The 17,788-nt window shown below is 44.7% G+C and overlaps 1 protein-coding gene across 2 annotated transcripts in view; it reads left to right on the forward strand.

Annotated features, from left to right (window-relative positions):
- Positions 1 to 242: 242 nt before the first annotated feature.
- Positions 243 to 17,788, forward strand: part of OPTN (optineurin) — a 77,295-nt gene continuing 59,749 nt past the window's right edge. The window contains exons 1-3 of one of the 2 annotated variants that reach the window (XM_068276134.1): positions 243 to 325; positions 8,101 to 8,238; positions 12,041 to 12,234. In XM_068276134.1, coding sequence (XP_068132235.1) covers positions 8,103 to 8,238; positions 12,041 to 12,234 — 330 coding nt within the window. In that variant the 5' untranslated portion in view covers positions 243 to 325; positions 8,101 to 8,102. Of the gene's footprint in view, positions 380 to 8,100; positions 8,239 to 12,040; positions 12,235 to 17,788 lie in introns of both variants that reach the window. The other variant, XM_068276133.1, reaches the window with a different exon arrangement.

Here is a 17,788-nt window from a genome sequence, read left to right on the forward strand (position 1 = left end):
ACAAACAAGTCAGCTCAGTCATGAAGATGTTAACAAACGTGTTGTTGTTGTTTTTTTAAAGTCATTGTTTGGAAACTGGACGTTACTCTGAAATATGTATAACGTACATTTTTTACGCAACGGTGATGTCATTATGATACAAAGCAGGGCCACGGCGCACGTGCTAATCTCGCTGACGTTCGCCCAATCGGCGCTCGTCTGCCAATCATCTGACCCCGCAAACGCAATCACGTGCTTTGTCTTGGGAATCTCCCCTGGGATGATGTCAGAGTCACATGACACGTGCCGTGTGGGGTGTGTTATGTAGCTGTCAGCAGTAGGACAGGTGAGAGTAGAAGCTCGCAGCAGTGCACTGTAACAGGGGGACACCAGCCATCAGGTAATGCTGCATCCGCGATATCGGTTCCATCATTGGGCATAGCAGACGTCAGCTGGGTGCTTCACTCGTCTGTGTGATCTGACGGCAGTACTTTCACTAAACTTCTTGATATGCTTTTCCTTGAGATGGATGTATTATGTTGCGTTTGACTGCATCTTCCTTGTCTGCGGCGGTGATACTTCCTTGTATTCTTCCCTTTATGTCTGTGCTGAGTTCTTGTGCTCCACCCTGTCTAGAGTCGTGCCGACTGCCGACTGTCCTGTTGCTATTCTCCAAGCAGCCTTCCTGCTTCTTCCTGGGTCACCTTGCTTTCCAGTACCGAGCTTATCTTACTGGAATAACTAGTGGCTGAGCTGGAACTTTACACACGTGAAATCAGATTCGGAAAGCTAAAAGCTGATATGCCTAAAGGACAAGATAGACATGTGTATGTACAGTGCCAAACTAAGCTGTGTTCCTTTTTTTTTCTTTCTCTGCCTGAAAGTTAAACATCAGGTATGTAAGTGACAGTTTCTGTCTGGGTTGGACGGGGTCAGACTAGCATAACCCTCACTGATAAGTAATTACAGCCATAAAACACTTTCCTGTCAGTAAATTGCTTCTGAGAGCATGAAAGAGATAAAAAGGGTCAATAATTCATAGATTTCATCTCTGACATACTTCAATGAAGGTGTCATTGAGCAGAGACAATGAAACTACAAATTTTAAAACTAGATTTAAATATAAAATAAAACTGGCATATTCAAAAAAGTCATTTTTAGGAGTAGGACAGAAATTGTTTTTCTCATCAGCTTATTTTCCCCTTGGATGTCCTTTAAAAGGTGTCATCTTTAATGCTCATTCTGCACCTTGGATAACTTTTTAGGAAACCTGCTAAAAACTGTGGCAACAGCATGCTGTTAGAAGATAGCCAGCATTCTCATCTCAGTGTCTGTCGCATAGGTTAAATGTTCCATAGAAAGTGACATCTTTGCATCCCCTTTCAACTCTGCCTTGCGTGTTGTTTTTTTTGTTGTTGTTTTTTTTTGTAGTGACACATTCATCCCATGGAGGTTGGGGCCCTCCATACTCATTGGTTGTGTAAAGAAGCTGGAATAGCTGCTCTTGAGCTATTTATGTGTATTTTGCAGATGTCATGCAACAAATGTGGAAACAGTGGCGCTAGTTTAGGGTGGATGGCACTCTCTCGAACTGCTAGGTTTCCAATAGGTTGTATTAAACCACGCCCACACGTTGCCCAATCACAACGCTTTGTGCTGTAAGCGGGTACTGTGATTAAAGGGGAACTGAAGAGAGGTATATGGAGGCTGCCATGTTTATTTACTTTTAAGCAATACCAGTTGCCTGGCAGCCCTGCTGATCATCTGCCTCTATTACTATTAGCCATAGCCCCTGAACAAGCATGCAGCAAATCAGGTGTTTCAGACTTTAAAGTCAGATCTGACAAGACTAGCTGCATGCTTGTTTCTGGTGTTATTCAGATACTACTGCAGAGAAATAGACAAGCAGGGTTGCCAGGCAACTGGTATTGATTAAAAGGAAATAAATATGGCAGCCTCCGTATACCTCTTCCTTCAGTTCCCCTTTAAAGAACTGTTCCCTATGATATTTCTTGCTGGGTAACCTAAAGTAGACCAGCATGGAAACAGCATTTCTAATTATGACAGAATATGCAGTTATGAATGGCCATCAGCTGCTTTGAGTGGAGGCTTTAAGGGACCCAGGAGACTGGAGAGTGTCACTGTGGATGTATTTTCCTCTTTCCTGATGGATTTTTAATTTAAGTTACACTTAAAGTGTCCTTTCACACTATGTCGTTATAGCATGGCAAAATGGACAAAATAATCGGATTGCTGTGTGATGCAATTATATTTCAGTGACTCTTCCACACTACCATACTTCTGTTGCAGTGCCGGTGGAATTGCGCAGAGCATGCTGGTTATTGGTCAATTGCACACAATGCGGGCATAAACTCTATGGACTTTATACTGCATTGTATGGGTCAATGGTACGATCCTATTTTTCAGGATGTGCACCGCAATGTAAATAGTACTTCATTTTATATTAAAGTTGGTAGTTGAGCGTAAGTAAACGGACTGTGAATGGACCATATGTTAATTAATATGATCTGTTCACATTGCTCTGTTGAAGCGGATCTGTTCAGCTCGAATGGAACGCGAGTTTGGGGTGGCTGTGATTAATCTGGATGGATAAACGTGTCGCATTGACCGAGCCCTAATGGTATGGAGGGTCACAGATGAAAAAGTGATGCCCAATAAAAACTAATAATACAAATATTGTAAATTTTACATATTATTGGCCCATCTCTTTCACTCTTATCCTCTGATACTTTCGCAAGTGTTAGTCATGCATGGACTCTGCCCTTCCTTCTGTGTTTACTCCAGTACTTGTGCTGCACCCTTTGTTTCCTGAACTGTTCAAGAATTTTATTTATCTGTGTTTTTATATTGCGCTGCTCTTTGCTTTATTGTAAATGCTGGTAGTGAAATAATGGCATACACTTCAAGTCAAACATAAAGCAATTCTATTAATAAAATAAGGAAGGAAAGAGAAAAAGCAGTTGCTTTCACTTTCGTTTCTTTCACTGTTGCGAAGCCCATTTTTGTTTGTCACCAGTCTGTTGTTATTTTTACCAATATGGTTTTGCAAGTCTTAGCATTCTCAGCCATATCTGGAGGGAAATTATCCTTTTTGTGTAAATGAATGCAGATACAGAAATGCTTGTTAGGTATAGAAATTGCATTTTGGTTTCAAAGGTTTTATTGAGCTTTCAACAAAACAGTGAGGCTACATTCACAGTGGTGCGTTGTGACATAACGGCCACGGTTTTAACACTGCTTGCTGTACTTCAATACACAACCTGCAAATTTCACAGTGCGGCAGGTGCATTGCAGCATAGAATCGTCCTGCATGCATGCATGCATGCAGTGTATTACTGCCAAATGTGCACATTAATAGATACAGAGTAACATACTTTTCATTGACTGTATGCTTCACTGCTCTGCTTTTTCATTTGGTAGTGATCCTTCTGTTACAGGGGACACAACACCCATTGAGAACCTAGCCTTAAGGTAGCCATACACTGGTCGATTTGCCATCGAATTCGACCAACAGATAGATCCCTCTCTGATCGAATCTGATCAGAGAGGGATCGTATGGCTGCCTTTACTGCAAACAGATTGTGAACCGATTTCAGCCTGAAACTGTTCACAATCTGTGGGGGTGGTGCCGCCACTCCTCCCCCCCCCCCCCCCCCCCCCCGCATACATTACCTGCTCCGCTGGCGCGACTCCTCTGGTCTCTGCTGTCTTCTTCTCCGCTCTGGTCTGGTCTACGGGTCCGGCAGGCTTCACTTCTTCCTGTCTGGGGGAAGTTTAAACAGTAGAGCGCCCTCTACTGTTTATACTTCCAGCCGGGACAGGAAATTCAGTGAAGCCAGCCGGATCCGGAGACCAGCGCGGAGAAGACAGCGGAGACCAGGGGAGTCGCGCCGGCGGAGCAGGTAATGTATAGCAGCTGTATTGCGTCGGGCACTCGAACGCTGCTAGCGATGCGCTCCCTACCCGTGGGGGTGATTGACGGTAATTTCCTGCATGGAGCGATCGATGGGATCGATCTATTTCGGGTCAAAATAGATCGAAATTTAGCGTTAACATTAACGATTTTACAGCAGATTCAATCCCAGTGATGGAATCTGCTTTCGATCGGCGGGGAATCGGCCTAGTGTATGGCCAGCTTTAGGGTAACATTGCAAAAGTAGCTTTCCTTTCATGGGGAGCAACATGTTATGAGTACAGAAGATATACTGTACAATGGAGTTAAGTCAATTGCAAACTTTAAAGGGAAGGTTCAGGGAGGGTGGAGGAAAAATAAAAATCAATTTCCACTTACCTGGGGCTTCCTCCAGCCCGTGGCAGGCAGGAGGTGCCCTCGCCGCCGCTCCGCAGGCTCCCGGTGGTCTCCGGTGGCCGACCCGACCTGGCCAGGCCGGCTGCCAGGTCGGGCTCTTCTGCGCTCCAAGTCCTGGTACTTCTGCGTCCCACGCCGGCGCTCTGACGTCATCGGACGTCCGCCGGGCTGTACTGCGCATGCGCAGAACTACTGCGCATGTGCAGTAGAGCCCGGAGGACGTCCGATGACGTCAGCGCGCCGGCGTGGGACGCAGAAGTACTAGGACTTGGAGAGCAGAAGAGCCCGACCTGGCAGCCGGCCTGGCCAGGTCGGGCGCACCACCGGAGACCACCGGGAGCCTGCGGAGCGGCGGCGAGGGCACCTCCTGCCTGCCACGGGCTGGAGGAAGCCCCAGGTAAGTGGAAATTGATTTTTATTTTTCCTCCACCCTCCCTGAACCTTTCCTTTAAACAAAAACAAATGTCTGTGCAGAGGCCTACATTTTAGATCATTACTTCAAAACCAGCATCCAGGAAGAAAATTAGTTGGGTAGCTAATTTGTCATATCTGTAAGTGAGGGGAGATAATTACTGCATCTTTCAATTAGTCATTAACCAGTTCACCCCCAAGGGTTTTTATCCTAACGGACCAGAGCAATTTTCAGTTGTCAGCGCTCCTCCCTTTTATTCCCTAATAACTTTATTACTACTTATCACAAGAAAATGATCTATACCTCGTTTTTTTCGCCACCAATTAGGCTTTCTGTGGATAGTACATTTTGCTAAGAATTTTTTTATTCTAAATGCATTTTAATGAGAAAAACAGAAAAAAAAAGAAAAAAAATCATTATTTCTCAGTGTTCAGCCTTTATAGTTTTAAAATTAAACATTCTCCTGTGGATAAAACAAACACGTTTTATTTGCCCAGTGGTCCCGATAATTAAACCGTTTAGATTATGTCCCTACCACAATGTATGGCGACAGTATATTATTTTGAAATATAAGTGGTTATTTTTCTGTTTGTTCTGGCCATAATTACAAGCCCCTATGTAATAAATTAAAATTAATTTTCCCCCATAAAATATAGAATAAAAAAAGCTGAGTCCCTAAGGCAACTATTTTTTTTTTTTTTTAAGCTGATTTTTTTTTTTTACAAGTGTTTTATTTGGGGGGGAGGGTTGGAAGTGTAATTTTATTAATGATGTGTATATACTTGAAAATGTATGTATTTTGTAAGTGTAATATACTTTTTGGCCACAAGATGGCGCTGGTGAACACTCATAGGACGTGTTCACTTTTTTTTTTTTTTTTTTACACACTTTATTAAACTGTTACATTTCCTGTTTATGTGAATGGACGTAGCCGCTGTTCGCGGTCACGTCCATTCACTCCAGGCACTGCGATTGGGTAGAGGACTGTTCAGTCCTCTTCCCCAATCGCCCAGCACGGGATCCCGACGGTAATGGCGGCGGTAGCGGCGGACACACGGCGGTAGCAGCGGCGGGAATGCGCGACGTATTAAAACGTCATGTTGCTGTTAATAGCGGTAAGCATGACGTTTTAATACGTTAGGATGGCGGTAAATGGTTAAAAGAAAGTCAAGTGTTGGGGCCGGGTGAATTAAGGTAGTAGAGCCAAGAGTCCCAGGTTCTTGTAAAAATGTATAATTGTTGTCAACTATAGCTAGGATTTATTCTTAGATCCTATGTCTGCCGCTAGTGTACAGTGACAGCGTGTATAGAACTTGGAGTATGGAGGACCCGGCGGTCCTGTATGATAGCCTCTTACTACGCAACTCCACCCTCCTGTCACATGGCCGGAACTTCCACTGTGTAGGAGGAAGTAGCGTAGAGTGCCACATAAAGAGGCCGTCATGCAAGTAACTTAGTCCTCTCTTGCGTGGCTCCCTCCTCAAACATAAGCGGATGCACTTCTGCTGCTCGAGAAACAGTGCTCGGCTCATACATAATAGTGAAAGCTATGTGGGTTGTTATTATTACTATTTATATAGTGCCAACATTTTCTGCAGCACATTAGAGTATATAGTCTTGTCTCTAACTGTCCCTCAGAGGGTCTCAAAATATAATCCCTACCATAGTCATATGTCCATTATAGTTTAGTGCTAATTTAGGGGGAAGCCAATTAATTTATGCGTCTGTTTTTGGGATGTGGGAAGAAACTGTGCAGATAATGCCCTGGCTAGAATTTCAAACCAGGGACCAAAGCGCTGCAAGCGAGAGTGCAATCCACTACGTCGCCATACTGCTCATTGTTGTGGATCAGTTGGGAGAGGCCACATGCCCGTTGGCTTTTACTTTCTGGCTACTCAACCTGCATTGCCAGATAAGTGGTTAAAGTGGTCTGAAACTCTGACATAAAATTCAATAAAAATGTGTTTTCCTTTTTATTACTCATACAGTTACCATATTGTCGGTCTACAAATTGCAAGTTTCCAAAGTGTAGTTTATTTTGCCCTGAAAGCTGCCATTGCATTTTATTCCCGATGCTTTTTATTATATATTAAAATCTTCTAGTGACCTGTTCTGAACTGTGTGTATGCTTGAAGTACAGAGAGCTTCTCAGAGTTTTTCAGTTGTTTACACACAAATGTAACATTGGAATGTAAACAAAGATAGGGCCCTTTTCCACAAGCAATCCAAATCACAAATGCCAGCGATTGTGGTTTTTCATTAATTTTGTTATGCAATTGCAATTTTTAATTTGCATTGCATTATACCTCTCAAAATCGCTCCAGAAAGCGATTGCGATTTACAAATCGAATCACTGGAGTGGAAAATACTTCTCATGATTTCTATGATAAAGAAGCAACTCTAGCAATTTAAACATCACTAGCGATTTGCGATTCAGCTGTGTAGTGGAAAAAGGACCATACTGTTATCTCCAGTTTGGATGCGAATCTCAAGCTGAATAGCATTTCCATGGCAGGACAAGGTGCTGTTTAACTGTTTCAATGATGTTCTGCTACAATTTTTTTTCTGGGATAGTAGCTTTAAAACTGTAAGGGTACGGTTCCACTTGTGCGGCGCGATTTGCTCGCGGAAAACGCATCAACGAATCCGCATATGGTTGCAGATTTGACGTTTTCATGCGGAATCGTTCACGATTTTAATGATGAGATTTTAACCATGTCAATGCTGGCAAACATTGACATGGGTTCTTAAACGAAATCGCACGCGGAAACGACGGGAAAACCGCAAGACTCAAGTGCTTGCAGTTTTCCTATTTAGTTACATGACAGACGATTCGTGTGCGGCGTGCGAATTCTGACGGCTCTGCTGTGCAGATTTTTTTCTGCATAGCGAGCCGCACAGAATTCCTGACAAGTGGAACCGGCGCCATCCATTTGTATTGGTTGAGCGAATCTGCATGCAGGAAACGCATGCAGATTCACTCTAGTGGAAACGAGCCCTTAGGAATCTTTTAGAGCAAAGTAGAAATGCTGAATTTCAGACGACTTTAAATGGCTGTATTTTCCCTCTTTTTATTTTCTATCATACCTAAATACACTGTATTTACCCATGAATGCATGCAGATTAAAATAAATGTTTGCTAGATATCATGCTCACAGTTAATTATCAGGTACCAAATATGATTGGCCTCAGGCAAAATTCCAAGTCAATCTTTTGCAAAGTTTGGGACTTGTGGAACCACAATTTTGCCGTTATTAGTCAAATTTATTAATAAATGATATTGATATTTTCTGCAAATCTTATGTAAATTGTTGTGCATGCATGTAACAAAATTTTAATGCGTAATTTTGACTTGTTTCTTTTGCTTTACTTGCTTCAGCAATGGCTAATCAGACAGGTGGGGCCGAGATGATGAACGGACACCTAGATTTCCCTCAGAAAAACCTCTCAAATAAAAATGAGTCCGAAATGTTGGAGCAAATCAAACAATTACTTGTAGAAAATAACAAACTAAAAGGTAAGAAACCACTTTGTAATAAATCTTTGTTGGTTGCTATGGGCAACAACACTACACCTTCGTTTGGCACCATATCACAGGAAGTGTGATCACTCGACTCATCACAGGAACCACATCGGAGATAGAACTTCTTAGACGTCGTCAAAGCTTTCAGGAGTTTATTCAGTAAACAGATATACAGATGCTTATCTCTACATGTTCGTTACCCCTCAGCGAAGCAATTGGTCTGTAGTAAGTCCTCTTTGCGTTACAGGCTCTTGGTCCATTCCTTTTGAATGGAAACAAGGCTTTCCCTTATGTTACATCTATACTACGTTGCACTTAGGCCTATATACAGCATACAGTTAAATAAGATGACAAGACATTACAAAAAGAGTAGAAAGTGGAAGTCATCAGCCAGATGAACCCATTCAGTGAATTTCTGCAAAAAAAAAATCTGGCATAATAGTTTCTAAGCTGTAAGCAATCTTTTAAAGCAAAGTTGAAATGCTGGGTGTTAGACCACTTTAAACAGCAAATTAAAGTCCTTTCCTGATGGCTTCCCCTCTGATAGGAAAAAAAAACCCAAAACAAATTACCATATATCTTTTAAAACCTTGAAACTCTGTTTTAACCATGTAATGCCTATCCAGATGTATTGGTGCTCACATTTAATTATCAGTTCATTAGTATAAGTTTCAAATTGTTGTATTCCCATAGATGTTTTATTTGATATTTCCCTTGATCTTGATCTCTATGGTGGGATGGTATAATCCACTTTATTTGTCAAATATGGTTACCCTTATACAGTATAATCAGAGGTTTACTATGCAGTTCCTATAGCAGCCTTTCTCAACCTTTTTACCCTGGAGGAACCCTGCAAATAACTTTCAGATCTCAGGGAACCCCTGCAAACCATTTTTCGATTTTTTTTAATCTCGAGGAACCCCTGCATTTATTTTTCCGGAGGCATGGTCTTTAAAAGTAGGTGAGGCTGTTAATTTCACTAACTCCTATTACACTGCCACTCATTATACTGTGTTCATTCTTATCCTGACCCCCAATTTAGTGCTTCTTTTTACAGTACCCCATATTGTAATGAGCTTTAATATACTTCCTCCACAATCGGGGGAAAATCCAAGGAACTCCTGCAGAGTCCTCAAGGAACCCTGGGGTTCCAGGGAACCCTGGTTGAGAAAGCCTGCCCTATAGTAAAACAAGCCTGTACGGATAAGCAGGCATAACACATTGCAAAAGACCCTTCCATGTCTGAGTTGCTCCCCAGTACATTTTTAGGGTCCTTTCACACTATACATGTTGCAATAAAATGGCAATGGTGGTGAAAAGTCGCTCTGCGAATTAGATGTATGGTGCAACACATAACGTATATTGATGGTCTGGTAAATGCACAGCATGCTGGATGTTACTATGATGGAACCCACCGCCCCCGATGTGAATGTACCATCAAAACAAAATTGCATTGTCCATTATGACAGAATGTAACTGATGCAGTGTGAAAGCACCCTGTCCATCTAGTGCAAGGGTACATATCTTCAGCCTGCTGCCCCATGTCCTTCCTCTATATATTACAGTTATAATTTTCTCATTGAGTAGGTGCCTTATGTTTTGTTGGGCTTGCCTATATGATCACATTCTACCAGAAATGGTGTGCATCTTCTTTAAAGCTGTTCTGTTGTCTGAGGCTGCATCTGGCAATTTTCCTGTATCTGAATTTGTCAAGCATACATTTCAGAAGCAATACAATGGAAAAATCACAGCGCTGCTAGGAAGCTGCTGGGGACAAATCCAAATCCGCACAAACAGAAACAGCAGAAAAATACAATGCACCCTGCACTCTCAGAGAATGGACTTCACTAGTACCAGTACTCAACAGGTAGCCATGGCGGGCTGAGTGCAAAAGGTTTCAAGTGTCCTTCATTTGACTGCATTTCAGAAGGTTTGATTTCCCCTGTAAGGGAGGAGGTTTAGGGAGGTAGCTAAATAGAGACATTTTGGGGTCTATATTTGTGCAGCTAGCAAACCTTTTTAAAATGTTACAAAGTACAAATGTAACTGTAAGGCTTTGCAGGTGCTGTTTGACTCTCTCACTAGGGGTAGGTGTAGGTTAGAGGGTAGGCAGGGTAGACTGATCAAGAGAAAGCAAACAGGCCAATGTCACAATGGGAAAAGCAAACAGTAACTGGTAGCAAGACTTATGCTGGGAATACACGGGTTGTTTCTGGTGGTCGATTCTGCGCCCGATCGTATTTCCGCTCGATCCCCACTCTCTCTTATCTTCCGCTCCGTTTATCTTATCTTTTTTTTTCAATTCACTTCAATGACAAATCGAGCAGTAAAATGATCAAAAGGTGATCGGACATGTCGGAAATTATGTATCTAATCAGCTCAGAAACGACCCATATATTCCCAGCATAACACACCAAAGCTCATAGACAATTTTGCACTAGGTCCTGCTGCATGAAAGCTTCTTATATGCAAAAATGAGTATTTTGGTGCCTGAATTTGCGCATGAGTACACTGGAATGAGGCCGCAAACAAACGTGTGCCTTGGAACAAGGGCATAACCGTGGCAACAGGAGTGTCTGCAAAGGACCATGTGGAGGTTGAGAGGTATGAGAATCGATATTCCCCAAAATATCAGATTGATCCCCCTTTTTTATACAATACAATAATACAATAACATTTGTAAAGCGCTTTTCTCCCATAGGACTCAAACTAACTTTTTCTAAACAATTGAAAGTATCAAATCGGGTGCAGGGCAAGAGCATTGACAGATGGATGGCCTATATAGCTTTGCACTGCATCAAACAGTGCCACACTGTAGTTCAATTGATTTTCAATCGATTCCCTGCTGGAACCTATTGGAAATTGACGTGCAGTGTATGGTAGGTATTGAATCCTTCTGAATTTTTTTTAAGGGGCCCATACACCTAACGATTTTCCCGCCGATATACGGCCGATTCGATCACAGTGATCGAATTGGCTGTGAAATCGCCGAGCACACCGCTGACAGAACGATCGATTTCCATCCGAAATTGATCATTCCTGTCGATCGGTCCGTGCGGAAGATCTTTCTCGATCGCCGGCGGGTCGGGAGAGCGTCGATAGCGGTGTTCGAATGCCCGACGACTGACGCAATACAGCTGGTATACATTACCTGTTCGGGCCAGCGCGAGTCACCTGGTCTCTGCTGTCTTCTCCGCTCTGGTCTGGTCTCCGGCATGCTTCACTTCTTCCTGCCGGGCAGGAAGAAGTGAAACATGCCGGAGACCAGACCAGAGCGGAGAAGAAGACAGCAGAGACCTGGGGAGTCGCGCCGGCGGAGCAGGTAATGTATGGAGGGGGAGGGAGCGGCGGCAGCAGCACCAGCACCACAGATTGTGAACGGTTTCAGGCTGAAATCGGTTCACTATCTGTTTGCAGTAAGGCAGCCATATGATCCCTCTCTGATCAGATTCGATCAGAGAGCGATCTATCTGTTGGTCGAATCTGATGGCAAATCGACCAGTGTATGGCCAACCTAATTTTTTTTTTTTTTTTTTTTTTTTTTTTTTTTTTTTGGTAGCACATACTGAGATTGGAGTTGTATTTCTGTAGGATAACACTTATTTCTGTCTGCTTGTCATCGCTCCTTTTTTTTTTTTTTTCTTTTTTCAAGGTAAACAAACTGACCTTTTTTACACTGGGAAACTGGAAAAGTGGAATGTTTTGTGTGCTCAATTTGTTTTTGTTTTTTTTTTGGGGGGGGGGGGGGGGGGGGTTTGGCTGCATGAATAACACATAACATAAATGCTCTGTTTAGAGACCATGAAGCAAAAAAATCAGGAAATGAAGGAACGTCTTGAAGAACTCTTAAAGAGGGAGAGACAGAGGGAGGAACAAGGACTAGTTGAGTCTGGACTTACAGAAGCGAAAGAGCGTCTATTTCAGCTGGGCAAAGAAAATGAAATGCTGAGAAGAGAAATCCAGTATTTAAAAGAGGGCAGTAATACACAGGTACTTGGCATTAGTGCTGTCATTAATTGTTTTAAGTGAAAAAAGATGGGGGTGCCCTAATAATGCAAGTTTTTTTTCTTGGTAAGGAAACAATGGGGTTATTTCACTAAACTTATCTTAACCACTTCCCGACCGCCCATAGGCGTTGGAAAGTGGCCATGCGCAGTATCCGCAGGTGTATTTTTTCGATCATGTCTCCTGCAAAACAGGTTGTTTTAAAACATCCGTTTGGAAAGAAGTGGTTAATTATACCACCTTATTTTATTAACTCATGCTTTATCTGTCCTTATCTAACTTAACTCATGATCTATGCCTCCTTGTGGTGGATTCACTAAAGAACATTAACCACTTAAGGACCAGGGGATTTTCTTCTGATCGGTGCTGCGTGGACTCTCCAGCCCGCAGCACCGATCAGGAAATAGCCAGGGCGATCAGACTTCCCTGCCCCCCCCCCCCCCCGTTTTTTCCCCACTAGGGGGATGTCCTGCTGGGGGGGTCTGATCGCCGCCGGCTACCCACGCTTTCCGGGGGGGGGGGGGCTCTTCAAAGCCCCCCTCCGCAGCGCTTTCCGCCCTCCCCGACTTTCCCTCCCTCTCCCTTACCATCTGAGCGGCGCAGGACGGATATCAGTCCTGCGCCGGATAGGATAGGCTTTAGCCTATCATATGCCGGCGATCCCCGGCCAATTAGAGGCCGGGGATCGCCGATCTGCCTTACGGCGCTGTATGATGTAAACAGCGGGGATTTGTTCCCCCGCGTGTTTACATTACGTGTGCGAGCCGCGATCGGCGGCTCGCACACTGTTCACAGAGACACCCTCCGTGAACTGGCATGGAAAGGCCGCTCGAACGAGCGGTCGTTTCCATGCAAAACCACTAACGACCCGCCGACGCCTATCGGCGTTAGGCGGTCGTTAAAGGGAACCAGAGATGAACGGTTCACACAAAATAAACATATCAGTCAATAGCTTGTAAAGAATAAATGCTCTACCTGATAATTTCGCCGCTCTGGTGTGCCTTTTTTTTAGTGTTTTTTATTTTTTATTTTTTATTTATTTATTTATTATTGCTCCAGGAAAAATCAAATATGGCCGCCGGCTCATATTCCATCTGCTTCCGGGTTATGAGTTGTTCTGGATGTGCTGTCTAGGCCAGGGGCGCCTCTAGACTTTGTCACTCCAGGCAAGAAAACCTGTGGCGCCCCCCCCCCCCCCCCCCTCTAGCTGATCGGTGCGCTCCTCTTCAAGCATGAGCAGAGCCTTGCTGTACCCACGTGAGCATGGCCACGCTTGTGTAGTGTCTCAGAGCCGCTCATGCACAGGCGGATACGGCTTATTGCACAGGAATGGCTGCACTTGCGCAGGCGCTTTGCGGCTGCATTCATGCTTGAAGAGGAGCATGGCCCTGATCAGTTGGAGGGTACACGCAAGTGGCAGGAAAAGACTGGCGCAGCACCCCCCTTTTTTTGTCTGATGGGGTGAAGTTAGAGGCAGGGTCAGAGCCCTGCTTGTAAACGTATGGGGGAAGAAATCCCCTTTGTTTACAAGTGTAGATCGCTGCGGTCCTCGGCAGCACTGTACGAGATTGGGGTTCACCGGCCTCTGATTGGCCGGGGAACGCCGTCCTCTCATAGGCTGATGCCTATGAGAGGCGGAGAGCAGGACGGATCACCGTCCTGTTCCAGTTCTGATGGTGGAGGGAAGGAGGGAAGGGGAGGGAGAGAGAGACTCATAGAGGCTGGGGAAAAAAAAAATAAACAAACTGCAGCAGCGATCGGACATCTCCGGTGGCATGTCCCCATAGGGGCAAAAAAAGGAGGTGAGTCCGATCACTGGGCTCCTTAGCTGGGCTGAGCTGGAGGCTGAAAAGTGGCCTGGTCTTTGGGGAGGGGGGGGGGGGGGGGGGGTGTCTAACACTGTGGTCATCAAGTGGTTAAAAAGGCTACATATAATGCCTGGTACACACCATGCAATTTCCCATCAGATAAGACAGGTTGATTTGATTATTTCCGACAGGTTTGATCTGATTTCCAATCGATTTTTTTGATCAATTTTCTATAGAAGTGATTGGAAACTTGATCAGAAAAATTATTAAAAATCTGAATACATCTGTCGGAAAATATCGATTTCGACCAGTCTATCTGACGGGAAATTGCATGGTGTGTACCAGGCACTATATGTCTCACATACCCCACCAGTACTTCACACTGGGACTTGTACTTGTGGTAAATAATCTGGTAACCCTATGTACCACAAGACCCAGAAAAGTTTAGAAAATAGCTGTAAAATATGCAAAATAAAGTATTAAAAACAAAATCAAAGGTATGTGTGCTTGTCTGCACTACAAGCAGTCCAACTACTGTATTTTTAAACAGAATATTCCAGGGAACTCTATTTAGCATCACAAGTTTATCTAAGCATAGAGGGTATTGTTTGCTCAAGTTATATCAGCCTTATCTGGTACATAATGTGCACTGCTCTTCACAGGATCGTAAAGCATTCATCGGTCACAGGACCCCGAAGCAGACCTCTGGGCATTCCTTTTCTTTGTTTATGTTCACACTTTGCCATAAGGAAGTTTTCCTTTTAAGTTTGCTCTGCATCAACAGGACAGGGTGCAGTGACAATACAGTGGTGATGAATCGCCAGAATGAAACGCTGTATCACTTACTGCTTACTGGTCTTACCACTGTCTCTGTTTAGATTCATTCAGCATGTCAGAGCCTCCGCCAGCTGCACGCTTCTAGCTGCTTCTCCCCACAGGCCATTCAGTCTCCAACTCATAATCACTTCCCCACCTTGCCTCGGCTCTGCACTTCCTGTGATGTCATGCTCCTCCCCCCTCACTCGTGCTAGAGCCTTCATTCCATAGCTGTAAAAATCAATATTCCAGAGGGAAAAATAAGTTACAGTAGTGGTGGGCGGCACCTTCTGGCTAACATCCGCCCCAAGCAGCTGCCTGTACTGCCTATTGGTATAGGCGCCCCTGGTCTAGGCTATATGAGACTAGGCTGCTATTTAGGCTAAATGCAGCCTTTCATCTATGTGCTTTCATTTTGGTATGATGTGCAGCTGCCTGTAGGAAGTGTCTCTCATAGGAATGAAACTGCAGTCATCATTAGTATCTATGCTGAGAGCACACAGAGCACACAGATCATATTGCAGGCTTGCAGCCACACTTGTCTGTTTCAGAGATTCTCTCTCAGCAGCAGCAGCCCCTCCCATGTCATCACAGCTCTCAGTATGCAAAGCAGGAAATTTGAGCCAGGAGGTGGCAGGCTTGGGCTTGAAAAGACTCCACAGAAGAGTGACTCGGCTATAATGATTCCAGGTCAAATCTAGACTGAGCCAGTCGGGGATTCTTATCACAGCTGCTAATAGACTAAGCAGATAAGAATGAAACTAAAAGCAGGGTAGGTGTTTACTGTCATGTTCCTACTGATAAATGTAATAAAATGCATGAGGGTGTTTTTGTCTCTGGTTCTCTTTAAGTGGTTAATCTTAACAAGTGAACATAGCACACATTAACCACTTTGACCACTGCTACAGTATATCTACGTCATCTGTGGCACCCTCCAAGCCACCATGACGTAGATATACTGACTTGCTAGCAGCCCTGCTGTGTACGATCGGGTGCGCTTCAGAGCGCACCCCCCGGCACTGTCAGCTGCCTTACTAATTGGTGAAAGGGAAAATGTTCCCTTGTAACAAATTAGTGACACTCCGCGGATGAACGATTACCGATGTAGCAAACAGCGTTGATCCTTTATCTCTCCCCCTCCGCGCCAGATCGATAAAGAAAAATGCCCCTGCAAGGATAATATCTCACCTTACCTGGTTCCTGCGATCATCCTTCAGCCCCAGCTTCCATTCACCGTGGTGCATGTGATGCCGAACATCCGGGTCCCGGCTTGATGACGTCATCAAGCCGGGACTCAGTGTTCGCTATCACAGGGCTGAGTGCAGCGCAGTGAATGGAAGCTGGGGCTGAAGGATGATTGCAGGAACCAGGTAAGGTGAGAGATTCTGCTTGCAGGGGCTTTTTTTTTTTGTTTTTTTTTTTTATCGCTCTGGCCACTGAGGGGGCAGAGTAGTGGGGGGGGCATATCTGGCTACCCATAACGGAGGGTGGGGGTAGTGTTCCGAAAGGGGGGGGGTTGAAACGTATTTTGGGGACCATCAGGGTAACAGGGGCTTGGGAATTAATAATGGGGGGCACATCTGATGTTCCTGGGGGCCATAACCTAACACTGGGGGCACATTTGGCTATAATGGGGAGGGGGCGCTAATCCTGGGGGCACATCTGGCTACAATGGGGAACATTGATCCTGAGGACACATATTGCTATAATGGTGGGCCCTATTCCGGGGGGTGCATCGGTCTATCTGAAGGGCTAGCAAATACGGGGGACAGATCTGGCTATACTGGGGGGCTAATATTGGGGGCACATCTGGCTATACTGGGGGGGATGATACTGGGGATGCGCCTGGCGATCTATTCATGGGGGACGTAATACTGGTGGCATGTTTATCTACTGTAGCATTTTTTTATTTTTTACTAGAATTGGTAAAACCTAAGGATTAATGCAATTTTTCTTTTTCTCCCCTCTTTTTCCCATTAAAATGCATAGAATTTTTTTTTTTCTTGGGTCAAAATATCCTCCCTATGAAAGTCCAGTATGTCCTGATAAAAACGATACCTAGATCATTTAGGTGTCGTGAGTAGGGATAAAGTTATGGCTGTTTAAATAGGGACATGGCTAAAGCCTCAAAACTGCTCTGGTCCATAAGGAGAAAAGAAGGTCTGGATGCGAAGTGGTTAAGATTCCAAACATTTATGCAATTTACGTTGCGACTTATGACAAACTGCGTAATGCGCTTTATACATGCATCACGTACACTGCATGTTAATCAAGCAGCATAAGTGGACCACTATTGTTTAATGCTTGAAAAATAGTTACACTGAAATGGTATGTCCTGGTATGTCCCAGAAAGCACTGCAGTAAAGGCTTGGTGTAATCTGGTTAATAAAAACATATAAACCAGGATATATTTTTATATGAATGAAATATGTAGCATGAGGCAACCCCACAGAGTTTATCATATTTGGGAGCATGCCTGTTTCTAGGGGTGGAAGGAGCAGGGCATTGCCAGGGGCACAGTGGCTGAGGTTGAGGGAGGGGGAGGTGCAGTGGGGGAGGTTGAGCGCATGAAAGTTGTCACACACCTCCTGGGATCCACGTGCCACGTGTCCTTCCTTCTTCTAGGCATCCTGTATCATGGTAACAGCGCAATGCGCTCACCCCTCAGCCGGGGCTCTGTGTCTCGCCCCCTCAGCCGGGGCTCTGTGTCTCGCCCCCTCAGCCGGGGCTCTGTGTCTCGCCCCCTCAGCCGGGGCTCTGTGTCTCGCCCCCTCAGCCGGGGCTCTGTGTCTCGCCCCCTCAGCCGGGGCTCTGTGTCTCGCCCCCTCAGCCGGGGCTCTGTGTCTCGCCCCCTCAGCCGGGGCTCTGTGTCTCGCCCCCTCAGCCGGGGCTCTTTCTACTCAAAAAAAATTGTA

The sequence above is a fragment of the Hyperolius riggenbachi genome, chromosome 3 (assembly GCF_040937935.1).
Source record: "Hyperolius riggenbachi isolate aHypRig1 chromosome 3, aHypRig1.pri, whole genome shotgun sequence".
Taxonomy (NCBI): Eukaryota; Metazoa; Chordata; class Amphibia; order Anura; family Hyperoliidae; genus Hyperolius; species Hyperolius riggenbachi.